We start from the raw sequence: 13,892 nt of genomic DNA, 5'->3' as shown, positions 1-13,892 counted from the left end.
GAAGTGAAAAGTCACTCCCACCCCCTCCCCCGACCGGGTCTCGGTCAATCTGACCTCAAAATACCGTAGTCCCTTGTGTACACAAATTGAGGTCGTCTCATAGCAAGAGACATGAACTGCTGAAGTATAAGTGAAAGTTGTGGAGCAGTTACTGAGGGTTTTTTTGGGACCAGGGGGGTTAATCTTTGGTTTATTCATGCATACCCACTCAGGGTGGTGAAATCCCCCAATTTGTTGATGAACTTCAGCCCGGAGGTAGGCTACCCTGGTTACACAATCGGCAGTCTGAATCCAGCTACCGGGAGCCTGATTCCAAATCCCTCCCCTGCACTCACAGGGGGTCCCAAAAAGATGCTGGTAGATATTACCTGGTGGGGGATCTAGCCCTCCGTCTGCAGGCCTGTATGACAGGACCGTTATAAGGAAGATCCATCCCACAAAACTCATTCTGTCACTCCTTTGGAGAAATGAAAATGGCCGAACCTGAAGTTCCGGGGTCGTCGCTCCTTCCTGAGTCTACGTGCAGCGTTCTGGGACCCAAATGGGTTTTTCCATCCCTGGAGGGAAGACACATACAGCTCCTCTCACTCTAGTCAAGAGTGGAGCGGGGGATTGCCACTTTCCTGTAGATAGATCCTTCTACCTTATCTGTGCCTTTTGCATGGTGGGAGAGGAGAAGTGACGCTGCGCTGCTGTATGGCCTTCAGCGTCTGTGAGCAAAAAATTTAAAGTGAACAGAGTTATATTTAATAGTGCATGTGGTCCCTGACAACTCTGGTATATCTCTCCCTCTTTTGTTTTTTGCAAATATGTTTTAAGATGTTGATGGGCCCATTCTACAATGGCCTGTCCTTGGGGGTTATATGGGATTTCTGTTTTGTGTATAATATCCCACTGTGAGCAAAATTTTTGGAAGGTTTGACTAGTATAAGCTGGGCCATTATCTGTTTTTATGCATCGAGGGGTTCCCATAAAGGAAAAGGTTTTTACATAGTGCTGTATCACATCTTTAGCCTTTTCTCCTGAATGTAAAGTAGCAGAGATAAACCCAGAAAATGTGTCTATATTGACATGTACAAAGGACAACTTTCCAAAACTAGGAATATGAGTTACATCAGTTTGCCAGATGTCATTTAGCTGAAGGCCCCTTGGGTTGACTCCCAGAGAAGGGGAATGGATAAAAGGTGCACAAGTAGGGCATAGGGAGACAATTTTTAAAGCTTGATCCCGGGAACATCCTGAGGGGAAGCATAAGGATTGTGCGTTTAGGTGGAATTTATTATGAAGTTGTAGGACCTTATCATACTCAGTTATTTTATATACAAGGTTAGTGGCATGTGTGGCAGCGTCTGCCATGGTGTTGCCCTCCGCCAGAGGGCCTGGAAGCCCGGAATGACTTCTAATGTGACCTATGAAGAGGGGGTCTGTCCTAGCCCATATAAGAAGCTGCACTGTTTGTAGTTGATCCATGATAGTAGATTGTTTTCCAATATGGGGTGCTGTCTTAATTGCGGATGCAAGCCTGGCAATATAAAGAGTGTCTGTGAAAACATTAAGGGGCACTGAATTGTAGGTCTGTAAGGCCAATATCAAGGCTTCAACTTCCACCTTTTGGGCTGAGCAATCAGCCACCTTTTTGTGGATGACCTGGGTTCTATCCGAAACGACAGCAAATCCATTTTTGGCCCCGTCGGTGAAGACGGTTTGTGTGCCTGGAATAGGATCCTGTTTTAGGATCTTTGGGAAAATTATTGGACATGTGTTTAGACTTTCAAGGAGCCTGTTTTTAGGGTAGTGATTGTCAACCTGTCCCATGAAACTACAGAAGAAGAGACACCAGAGATCATGTTCCTGTCTTAATTTAGAAAGAATGTCTTGATTATATGGTAATATGAGAACATCAAAGGTTTTCCCAAACAAGGCATCTCCTAGATATTTTGCTTTCCAAACTAATTGCATTACCAGATCATGGAAAGGTATCAAGACCCGGGAGGGGGATGCAGGTAAGTGAACCCAATAAATAGGACCAGTCTGCCAAAAGACTCCAGTCGGGGTGAGTTTTGACGGCAGAACAATGAATAACAAGGACTGGCAGTAGTCCACCTGCATTACCTGCATCTCTTGTAAGGCTGTCTCTATCAATCTAAGTGCCTTCAAGGCTTCTGAAGTAGGTTTTTGCGGGGAGGTGGGTGAGGGGTCTCCTCTCAAAAGGTCATACGGGGGTTTAAGTTAGTAGTTCAATATACTTAATGTTTAATCAACAATGTGAATTTATTTACCAAAATTAATCTTTATCTTAAACTGTAAGAATTACTAGGCAATAAGGATCTTTCTTTAAAGAAATAAACTTACATTTTAATAGGTGTTTATCATGTCAAAATACGGATAAAATTTTAGCTCACATTAGTATAGTTAAATTAGGAAAATAACCTGAAATACCCTTAAATCAATTATAGTCAGTTTAGTATATATAAATTTCTTTTTTAATTGTTCTAACTTTTTACATCATCTGTTTAGATAACAATATAAAAATCTTTTTTTTTTTTTTTTTTTTTTTTACTTCGGAAAATGAATATAAAGACCTTGTTTTACCCAAAGATGATTTCTTTCTTCTTTTTAGGATCCATGTGTGCTTTTTCTTTGTTGAAGCATCTTTTTCTTTAAAAAAAAAATTTTTTTTTTTTATACTTTGGAACAATTTCTGAAAACCTTAGAATCCATAAACAAATTATTATACTTTGATAAGAAATATCAATGAAAATATAGTTAAAACCCTTAGATATTTTGTAGAAATAATCATAATAATTTATCATCTTATGAGTTTAAACAGTAACTTTGAGAATTAGAAACTACTTGATTGTATTTTCACTTAAAAGCAAATTTATAGTAAACACATTTATCTCAAATATCTGTAACTGAAAAGGCAGAGTATCTGATAAATGTAAATATAAAACATAAATCATGGGTTTTCTGTTGAAGAAAAACAATTAGGCAAATACATATTAACCAATCAATTAGGCATGTGCTAATTAATTTATAGATTAACAAATATAGGTTATCTAAATATCTAAAAAATATATATTAAAGAATAAGAACTTAACTTATAATTGTATTAACTTTATGTAACCACGTGGTCTTAAAATATTTGGATCCATTTTAATTTATTTTTAATTAGGAGTGCACTCTTTTATGTGATGTCACTTGATGTAACTGAAATAAGATCCTTGAGTATACATTTTTATTTTTATAGTTAGCAATGAGAATAAGGATTTTTTGGTCATCACAGGAACTTTGCCGGCTTGTTCCTGTGGTGAGCAAATGCATCCTCATAACCTCCAAAATTAAAAGTAAAATATAAAGAAGCATATTTGATATCTCTCATCAATAGAACATTATTTAGTAACACAACTCTAAAGAAAAAGTCAGGTTATTTAACTTAGAACTAGCTTAAATTTAGGACTGTAACATAGAAACCTGTGGAATTAAATTTTGTCTGAAAAAGATATCTTTCGTTAGCATTTACAGGTAGGCTTTTTTTTTTTTTTTTTTTTAAATACAGGCTCTGCTGAGCAGCTCCGGTAGAAATCTGAAACACAGTAGTACAGGTTAGTGGCTGGAAGGCGGGACTAGAAGTCCTGTCTGAGTGACTGTGGAAGAACCAATCGGAAGCCCGCAAAAGTGTGGGAGGTGGGACCAGGAAGCCGCTCTTCCGGCCAGGCACCCCATGTTTACCATGGTGATGCAAACAACATGGAGTCTGCTGCCCATTTTCGGGGCAAAAGTTCCCCAAGTTTTCCTAGCAGATTGCATTTTGTTTGATTTTGTCTGCATTTTTCCCCGCCTGGCCAAGATCTTACTGAAGTAGCAGCTTGTTCTGTCTCTGGACCACCCATTACACTCTGGCTTCTGGGCCCGGGGAGGGCTCCTGTTCCCGTTTCCCGGCTGCAGTGGGCATCCCTGAGCATCAAACTTGGAACGACACTCGCTGCTCCAATGATTCCCCTTGCCACATCGGGGCCAGGGGCCAGGCGTGCCTTCCCGACCCCGTCTATCCCCTTCGGGACAATTTCGTTTAATATGTCCCTCTTTCCCGCATTGGAAGCAGCCTTTGGGTCGGGCCCCTTTACCATTAAACCCTGACAATCCCGTTTTGAGGGCAGTGGCCAAGACCTGTCCGGTAATATGAGCTCCATCGATATCCTTACAAGCTCGAATCATGTCGTCTATGCTCTTTGCTCTGGAAGATTTGATGGCACTTTGGCAATAGGAATTTGCGTTTTCAAGAGCCAATTGCTTAATGACCGGCATGGCTTGTTCCAAGTTAGGGAATATTTTTCCTGCTATCTGCATCAATTGGGCTATGAAGTCAGAATAAGGCTTAGAGGGTCCTTGAGCAATTTTTGAAATTTTTGTTTCAGCATTTGAAATAGGTAGAGCCTTCCAAGCCTGAACGGCTGCTGTAGCTATCTGAGCATAGACCCCAGGATCATAATTAATTTGTTGATTTATGATAGCATATTGTCCTGAGCCTGTTAACATCTCTATGTTACGCCATGGGAAGCTGGCGTCCTGATTGACTCGGGCTAGCTTGCGACACCTCTCTTGATTTTCACTTTTCCACAACAAAAAATCCCCTCTGGACAACACAGCCCTGCAAAGCTGTTGCCAGTCACTAGGTGTCAGCTGATTGGCAGAGAAAGACTCGAAGAGAGTCAACGTAAAGGGGGCATGGGGTCCGTAATTAGTAACTGCCTCCTTTAGTTGTTTAATATCCTTAAAGGCTAAAGGAACATGCACTCTGGCCGGCTGTCCATCGGCATCCAGGTTTTCAATTACTGGAAAAGTTTGGGCCGTCTTAGGCTGCCACTGAACACCCCCCCCACCCACCCCCACCCCCCACCCCCCACCCTCTCCCCGCCTTCTGGGGTTGTCCTCATCCCAATTGGGGTTATAAGGAGGGAGCCCAGCAGCGATCGGGGCCGTAGGTACTTTAAATCTTGACTTCCTCAATCGACTCTTCGGTTCCTCTATCTTCCTTTCCAGTTCCTCCTCCTGCCAGTTGTTACCATGGAGCCCAGTTAGTAATTCCCTTATCTTAGAAATGTAGTCAGCACTGTGAAGTCCAGCTCAAGGCCAGAGGCCTTGTTTACATATCTTGTGAAAAACTAGTAAGGGAGTGTCCAGCACCTGGAGTGCTGATTTTTCCCAGACAGTAGCCAAGTAAAACAGGGCAACATGAAAATAGGAATTTTATCTACATTGAACTTTTTTGTAGAGATTCTTTTGCTGAAAGTCCTAAAATCAGCCATGGTGAATATTCTGGAGAAGGTAAGTTAAGACTTTTCTGTGGGCCTGGTAGGGAGGGGGAAGATGAGAAGGCGGGGTTGAGAGCAGCTAGGGTGGATCTAAGAATGAAGAAGGAGATGTGAAAGAATAATGGGAAAAGGGTAAGGACTCTGCCATTTGCTCTTCCTGGACCTGATTAAGGGCCTGTTCGCATTCAGCAAGCTGCTCCTTAATCTTCACTTTATCAGTTAAAAGAGCATCCTTTACCAATCTCCATAGAGAGAAAGTAGCAATCGGGACTCTATCCAGACCCTGGTCCCTCAACAACTTTTGGAGATCCTGCTTTACCAAATCCCAATCACTGTTATTGAGAAAGCCTCCTGTCAGAAACCAAGGACAAGCCTGGGCTATAGTTTCAACAAATTCGGTTGCTGTCTTGGTTTTTATTCCTGTTCCTTGTTTGCTTAACAGTTCTTTAACTTCGCTGGCCAGACGAAGTTTAGCTGTTGAGTTACCCATGGTACGTACCCTGTCTCTTTATCTTTGATCCAATCCTCCCCCTTCTACCTTAGAAGGTGAGCCCCATATGCTTACCTCTGCTTTCCGGAACTTGGTGGGGACCTCCACTTGCCGCGTCCGGCTAACGGAGCCAAGTCTGGCGAGAGACGGTGGGGTTAACAAATACACAGGACACCAAGGTTCTTCATCCAGGAGGAGGCGTGTGCGACCTTTATTATCAAAGTTTGTTCCCTTATATACTTTCTATAACTGCAGTGGAAATTTAGCCAAAACAGGGGAGGAATAACACCTGCTACTCTTGGGTTACCGTGACCGTCCCTTATCAGGAAGCTCCGAGAAGGCCAAGATGTTCCCCAAAAGGCACATATGTCTGAGGCAGATAAACATGAAACTGCAAGCCTGTGTCACGACCCTGTGAGCTGGCCACTTTGACATGCAGAACAAGGAACTGGGGGCTGGGCCCTGGGGGCCAGGGAAGGCCTGCTACCAGCAGTATAGCTCCAAAATCTCTCCTTTGTGATGGGATACAATGTCTAGAGATGTTGGGTTTAATTGTGATTTAAAATAAATTCATTAGTTTTATTAAAGGCCTACAGATTCTGATGGCGTATAGAGAATTAAGGTTTGGTCTTAGGATTTTATGTTAAGGTCAGGAGATGTGATGGTATGGAGGTTAGTATATCTTAGCTTCTTTGGGGGATTTCTCAAATGCAGGAGGAGATTAACAAGAGAATAGACAGGAGTATTTGGGGGTAGCTAAGGACTTAGGAGGACTATAGACCGCCACAGAACATTCACCTATTTGCATTTAGTAAATTACACGTAATAGAAGTGGTCATGCTTGGGAGGAAAGATAGGGAAAAGGTAAGGAAGAAATCCAAGAAAGAGAAAGGGAGAGAAAAAAAGAAAAAGAAAGAAGAAATAAAAAATAAAATAATAAAATAAAATTAAAATAAAAATTAAAAAAAATGCACTCTTTGAATTCTGTTTTCTTCTCTTCCAGTAGGTGGAGCTGTGCTTTCCAGGCCAGGTCACTGCCCTCAGGATGTAGGAAACAATCTGTGTAAGGCAGCTCCCCCTCCCTAACTAGGTGTCTCTCTAATCCCATTCACTTAGGGTTGTTCCTGGTCTCTAGCCTCCTGGAGACGGGTGGGGAGGGTGGGAGGGAGTTGGAGGATGGGGTGGGTGGAGTGGGGGGCGGGTAGGGGGTTCGCCAATCAGTTAGCCTGAATCTCTGCGCATGGGTTGGCTCAGATTCACTTGCGATTGAGTCACAGTCGCTGATCCTCAGATGCTGAAACTCTTCCCCTAGGTTTCACTGCAGCCCAACTTTGCTGAATATTCCTGTCAAGACAGCTTGGGGTCATTCTGTACCCACTCATTGCCAGTGCAGTGACGCAGACACGGGGATGCCACACTTCCATTCGGCGCCATCTTCCTTCCCTGCTACTTTTTGTTTTTTAATGAAATTAGAGATCTGATTTGAGTGGCTAGTAGTTTTGCTAGTTTAACTCGAAGACTTATGAAATTCTGAATTTTTAGACAATAAATTACCAAGTGTGCTTTAATGCCATCATCTTACATGGAAGAGGAAGATTTATTAAACTTACTGGGTTAGATTTAAATACCATGATCTTTGGGGTGGAGCCTATGTCTAGATTGTGGGTGGAGTCTGTGTTCAGGGCACTATAAAAGGCCAGACTGTTAGAGCTTGGACTCATTTCAGAGAGGTCATTAGGCTGGGGGAAGTGGAGCTGTGGAAAGATAGATGTTTAAGACTGCTGCTGAAAATCTCCAAGTCTAAGTAAGTTGTCTCTCCTTTCTGGGTTATTTTCATTGTTGATTTTCTCTCCCTTTGGCTACAACTTGATTTTTTTTCAGTGTTTTAACCTTTAAAATTTAGAAGAGCCAGTCTTGTCCCATACTAGAAAATTTTTTTCTTTTTTCACTGTAATATTATCACTTAAAATTTTACCTATTTATTAACTTCAGGCCACTTTTCATATACATATATATCAAATAGTTTTCCCAAATAATATATATATATATATATAAAGTATACACACACACACACACACACACATATATATATACATACATACATATAATTTCTCCTAAAGAAGGAGACAAAAATTATATATATATTTTATATACAACATACATAATATAATGTTATAGTATATTATTATATATAAATATATTATATAAAATGTATAATTATTGTATATCATATATTAATTATAATGTATAGTGTAAAATATAATCATTTTTTTCTCCTTCATCTTGAGAGGGGGGTCTCTCTATGTTGCCCAGGCTGGCCTCAAATACTTGGGCTCAAGTAGTTCTCCCATCTCAACCTGTGGTATAGGTAGAATTGTAGGTATTTGCCAGAGTCACATATGTTTTAAGTTTTTCAAATAACATATATGCAGTTTTTAAATAATTTCTTTTTATTTTTTAACATTATTGCTTAAAGATTTTCTCCTTTCAATTAAATGTACCTACCACTTAATAGTTGTGTGATAATTTACTGAATCATTTCATTATATTTACATAATTAAATGGTTCTAATCATTTAGGACCATGGTTAAGAACTTTTAACATGAACAACTTTTTACAAATGTAACATTTTTTTTTTCTTTTGCAAAATTGCTGGATACATTCCAAGGTAGGCTAGGCAAGCTCTTATAGATTTCTGGCACCATGTTAATTTTTTCTTTCAAAGAAGGATTTTGTGAAAAGAACAACAGGAAAGCAGATTCACTCTGTTTTCCCCCAGCCAGGTCTGGTCAGATTGGAGTGACCAAAGACTCCAAGTTCCATGTGGGCAGATGTCCTGTCTATTGTTATATATGTTTGTATTTCCAGAATTGAGTTGAAGCCTGGAACATGGAAGGCTCTTAGGTAGTTCTTGGATGGAGATGAGAAGGTACAGTCTGGGATGCATGACAGCACTGGTGACCCAGTGTATCAGGCTGGCCTCAATGTTAATGGTTTTCTCCTCTACCTAGGGCAGTGTTGATGCTCCAACCACAAATGTGCATGTGATTTGTGAACTCTTGGTAAGAAGCTCTGCTAGTTATTAGTGATGCTCTTTTTGGTGGAGTCCTTGGTTCACATCATCTCACAGGCACTGTTCAGTCTTGAGTAACTGTCTTTGGTCCAAAGACATGCTAGAGTTAATTCATGCAAAGACCAGCAACTATGGTGGTAGGGCCCAGCAAAAAGCTATAGTATAGCATCAGGGATGCTGGGCTTTGGGAGAAGCCCAGAATCTTCTTTGTCACATCTTTTTGTTTTGTGTTTAGGCGTTGTTACTTTTAGAAGAGTTGATGACAATTGAAAGAAAATTGACCACAACACTCAGAGTAACCAAGAGATCTTTATTGCAGCAGTGCAAAAGAGGAGAAAGGAGAAGGAAAGAGAGCCGGGCAGGGCAAGGTTTTTATAGCCCTTCTTTCGTGCTGTGTAAGTCTAATAGTGTCTCTGGGTTTGCAAGCTGCCTTGTTGGCACAAGGGGGGTTAAGTGTTCAGCCTTGAGGGGGGGGCAGTTAAGTGTTCAGCCTTGAGCGGGAGCTTGAGCATTTAGATTTGATGCAAACAGGTGATAAAGAACCAGATAGAGGGGGTTTGAGTGGCTGGTCCTGCAGCTAATGTTTGTTTAGCTTGCCCTGCAGACAACTTAGTTCAGCCTGTCCAGGACCTAACAACAATGATTATATTTTAATATTCACATCCACTCAGGTCTTCATTAGTTTTCTAAGAATGCTTTAAAGCATTTCCCCTAATGAAACTTTGTCTTTAAAATTGATTCTATCTTGGGCATCTTATTCATTTTTCAGTGTATTTTGCTAGTTTTACTCATGTGGTGATTTTCTTTAAAATTCTGAGACTCCCTTAGCCATGTTTTTGCAACTGCATTGGGATCATCTTTACTTTTATGATTGGGTTTAGGCATGGAAATCTTTTTATTTGAATGTAAGGTAGCCCACAAAGGATTACTGATTAGGGTGAAGGCTGCATTCCTACCTAGATTCTATTAAGGACCCAGTTCCGCTCAGCTCCCACAAGATGAAACCTGAATCAGAGCAGAGAACACCTCACCTGGAATTCTCCAGACAAGATTAACTGTTGGTCTGAAAAGACCATTTTCACCATCTGATTTCTCTCTTGTGATTACCTGGATTTTGGACAGTGTGATAGTTTTTATTACAGATGATTGCATTAATGTGATTATCTGACTTCGTATAACTTCTATACATAAATTACAGAAAATATTTGTATTATTTAATGTTTTTGGAAGTGCTGGGAATTGATACCCAGTGCTTTGTGCATGAGAGGCAGGCACTCTACCAACTGATATATATATATATATATATATATATATATATATATATACACACACACACACACACACACACACACCAACTCCTCTCAGCCCTCTGTATTATTTATTAGGTTTACACACATTGAAGAATTGAAGATAAGAAAAGTTCACTGGACTGAATTCACCCCTGGACCATGGACAGACGTTTGGAAGTGGAAATATTCTGCCCAATTTGCCTGGAATTGTTCTTCGATCCCATTTCTCTGTCCTGTTCACACATTTTCTGCTTTCATTGCATTCAAGATTGGCTGAGAATTAGAGAAGACTCAATCCTGATCTGCCCCTTGTGTCGAAGAGAAAACAAGAAACCTGTCAGGGAAGAGCTGCATATTAGAACGCTGACACTATGGATCAGGCAGCATGGCTCATTCCTGGGGCAAAATCTCCTTTGGAGTACTGAGCTTCTGAGGTTCTGGGTGGATGTGACCTTGGATGCTGCCACCGCCAACTGTCTCCTTGTGCTCTCCAATGATCTAAAGACTGTCCACTGTGGGAAGATCTGCCACAACCTGGTGGAGTATCCCACAAGATTCACTAGGCTTGCTTGTGTCCTGGGCTCCCCCTACTTCTCCTCTGGACGCCATTACTGGGAAGTCGAAGTGGAACAAGGGACGGAGTGGGCCCTGGGTGTCTGCAAAGAGTTGGTGGAAAGAAAGAGGAGCATGAATTTATCTCCTGAGCATGGTTTCTGGATCATTAGCTTGAAGGCAGGAGAAATTCATGCTAACTCGACGCAGGAAAGAATTCCTGCAAGTCCTGACCTTTGCCAAGTGGGAATTTTCCTGGATGTGGAGATGGGAGAAATCAAATTTTTTAATGTTAACAATGGTGACCTCATTTGTACAGCTGTTTTGTTCTCCATAGCTGTTTGGGAGTATTTGTGTCCATTCTTTTATCCCGAGTCACCAGCAGAACAGAATAGGGGTTCCCCATTGAGGATAGTCTCATAAGAAATTTACCCTCCTCACAAACTTTCTGAGATGAATGAGTCCTTGGACTTGAAAGAGGTCACCATGACCAAGGAAGAGACAATTTGATAAAGTGTCAAGATTTATTAGTTTCAAAAATAAATTTTGCAGCTCTTTCTGCTTTTTGATCATTATGTAAGCTGCTTACTTCTGCCACACTCTTCTGCCATGATGTTCTGCCTCACCTTGAGCCCCAGGAAATGGAGCTGGCTGCCTATGGACTGAAACCTCTGAAACTGTAAGTCCTCAAATAAAACTTTCCTCCTCTATAACATAAATAAACAAACAAAAGATAAATTATTTTTGTAGACTGTAGCAGAACCACAGACCAGTTTTCATTTTTGTTTTGTGGTTTGTTTTTTGGTGATTTTTCTAGACTTTGTGACTGATTTTTTTTTGTACATTTTTAGTGGATTTTTTTTAGACTATATGGTGTCTTCAGGAAAGTTATTAAATACAACTGACCTCAGTTTTCTAGTCTATGAATGGGCATATTTATATGTGTCAGGCAAATAACTCTGATGATTAGAAACAATACTGCATGTTTGTGTTCCAGTAAATAACACAGATTGTAAGAATTTTGGGGATAGAAACAATATCTTTTTCATTACTTCATGCTCCTTTTTTTTCCTTATAGAATTTCTGTATGATTGTTTTCTGGGAGAAAGAAGAATCAGATATCTAGTGAGATGTTTTGAAATGACATGAAATTTCAGAGAGGGACATATAACTTTTTCCAAATGGCCAAGAGCTTTGACTAAGTTATATTGTTAATGATTCATACTTGTTCTAATGGGAATTTCCCCTTTGCCTTTTCAATAATTGGCCGATTGTGTGGTTTTCAAAATGATATGGCATGTATAACAGAAAAAAAAAAGGTGCCAATAGGTTCAATCAGAGAATGTCAAGTTTTACAAATGGCAACAGATTCTGAACCTCCTGGAGTCAATTACATGAAGAGGGAATGACTGTTCTGAAGGTTGGATTCCTGAACTTTTGTGCACAAGGTGCAGTTTCATTTGCAAAAATCCCTGCACCTTCTGTCAGATAAAAGAATATCTGCCAGCAAGCCCTAGCTTTAGGCCATTGCTGTGGTTTTTTTGATTCCTAAGAACTGTTATCAGCCATGTTAACATTAACATATTCATCAAGTTCTTTGAGGTTGCTTTTGGACTTGGTTTTATTTGTAGAATTCACATTTCTTTGAAGTCAAATCTATGAACCATGTAATGTTCTCATGCATATGCATGGTCCACCTCTCACCAGGTTGGAACTTGGGGTCCCTCTAACCCACTTGACTTGTCCCAGACTGATTTCCATACCCCAGACTTATATATTAATGGTGATTCCTTTTCAAACTATACAAGTCCTTTAGAATTCTTTCTTTCTTTCTTTCTTTCTTTCTTTCTTTCTTTCTTTCTTTTCTTTCTTTCTTTCCTTCCTTCTTTTTTTTTTTGATGTACTGAGTCAGCCACTTTCTGAGGTGATTTCTGCCACACAAGGAGTGGATTGGGGCATGTTCTGGGATTTGCCTTTGACTTTCTTCCCAAAGAAATGCAGATATGTCAGTCAGCATCTTGTCTTTCTGACTCCTTTTTTCCTATTTTTTTTCTCTATGATTTTTTATCAGGTGCAGTCTTTCCCTTCATTGGGTTTGGCAGGAGGCATGGGGCTGTTATGTTCACCTTTATCTACTTCAATAAGTCTTTGAAATGTCAAAACAAAAGTTTTCTGAAACAATACCTACAAGTGATAACGCTATAATTTTCTCTTATTATCTTTTATTAGAAAAACATGTTTGTCTCACATGCTAGTTAGATTTCACAACTCATCAATACATTCAGATGTGTAGTTATAAAAACTGGCAAGATCCCTGGGATTTCAGACCCCTACTCTCGAGAATTAAAGAGAAGGAAGCCTCTGTTACCTAAAATTAGAACCCACATTTTGTGTTTATTTGCTTCAAGGGACTTTTTATCCCTTTGTCTTGAATATTTAACTGTCTTTTTTTTTTTTTGGTTCTAGGGAATTGAATACAGGTTTACTTAACCACTGAGCTACATCTCCAGCCCTTTTTAATTTTTAATTTTGAGATAGGGTCTCCCTAAGTTGCTTAGTGCCTCACTAAGATTCTGAGGCTGGTTTTGAACTCACAATCCTCCTGCCTGAGCCTCTGGTACTGCTAGGATTAAGGCATGTGCCACTGTGCCTGGCAGGTATTTAACTTTGAAGACTCTCATCCCAGCTGAAGGATTTGAGTGGAGTTTTTCCTCCTCTTTTACTTGGGGAAAATGACTGAGGCTAGTGATTTACCAAGTTCCCTTTCCTCCATCTTATTGAATCACTTTGTGGGGAAAGCAAACCTTGATGGGGGCTGAGCCACATACTCCCAGGGCTATTGGTATTTAGTGAAAAATTATACACCCAACTATAGCATGTCACTTTATTAAAAGCCTAATCTAATCTATGCACATGTGCCTTTGGGACTGTGTTTGACAGCTTCTTCTCCAGGAACATCAGCTTGCCCTCTCTGAGACATTATGGAAGCCAAATTCAGGGGACTTATCTGATTTCCATAAATTTAAGCTTAGTGATCTTGGAAAAGTTAACTTTCCTATGTTTCAGTCTCCTAAGAAATAAAAATTAATACCAAGCCTAACCTTTAAATTTGCAGTTGACCTTCCATATTTGGGACTTCACATCTATAGATTCAACCAACTTTGGTTTGAATA

The 13,892-nt window shown here is 40.2% G+C and overlaps 1 protein-coding gene across 19 annotated transcripts in view; it reads left to right on the top strand.

The window, feature by feature from the left end:
- The first annotated feature begins 4,915 nt into the window (after positions 1–4,915).
- The window catches only part of Rfpl4b (ret finger protein like 4B), a 70,415-nt gene continuing 61,438 nt past the window's right edge, over positions 4,916–13,892 (top strand). For 3 of the 19 annotated variants that reach the window (XM_078019432.1, XM_078019428.1, XM_078019429.1), the window contains exons 1-6: positions 4,919–5,328; positions 5,758–5,806; positions 6,809–6,868; positions 7,118–7,609; positions 9,198–9,273; positions 10,264–11,398. In XM_078019432.1, coding sequence (XP_077875558.1) covers positions 10,327–11,142 — 816 coding nt within the window. In that variant the 5' untranslated portion in view covers positions 4,919–5,328; positions 5,758–5,806; positions 6,809–6,868; ... (1 more) ...; positions 9,198–9,273; positions 10,264–10,326 and the 3' untranslated portion in view covers positions 11,143–11,398. Of the gene's footprint in view, positions 5,329–5,757; positions 5,807–6,808; positions 6,869–7,117; positions 7,610–8,005; positions 9,274–10,263; positions 11,399–13,892 lie in introns of those variants that run through there. The other 16 variants (XR_013424953.1, XR_013424955.1, XM_078019430.1 and 13 more) reach the window with 15 other exon arrangements.

Source organism: Ictidomys tridecemlineatus, chromosome 8, assembly GCF_052094955.1.
Source record: "Ictidomys tridecemlineatus isolate mIctTri1 chromosome 8, mIctTri1.hap1, whole genome shotgun sequence".
Lineage (NCBI taxonomy): Eukaryota > Metazoa > Chordata > Mammalia > Rodentia > Sciuridae > Ictidomys > Ictidomys tridecemlineatus.
Note: the sequence above shows the minus strand (reverse complement) of the source record. Positions and strands in the feature narration are given on the sequence as shown.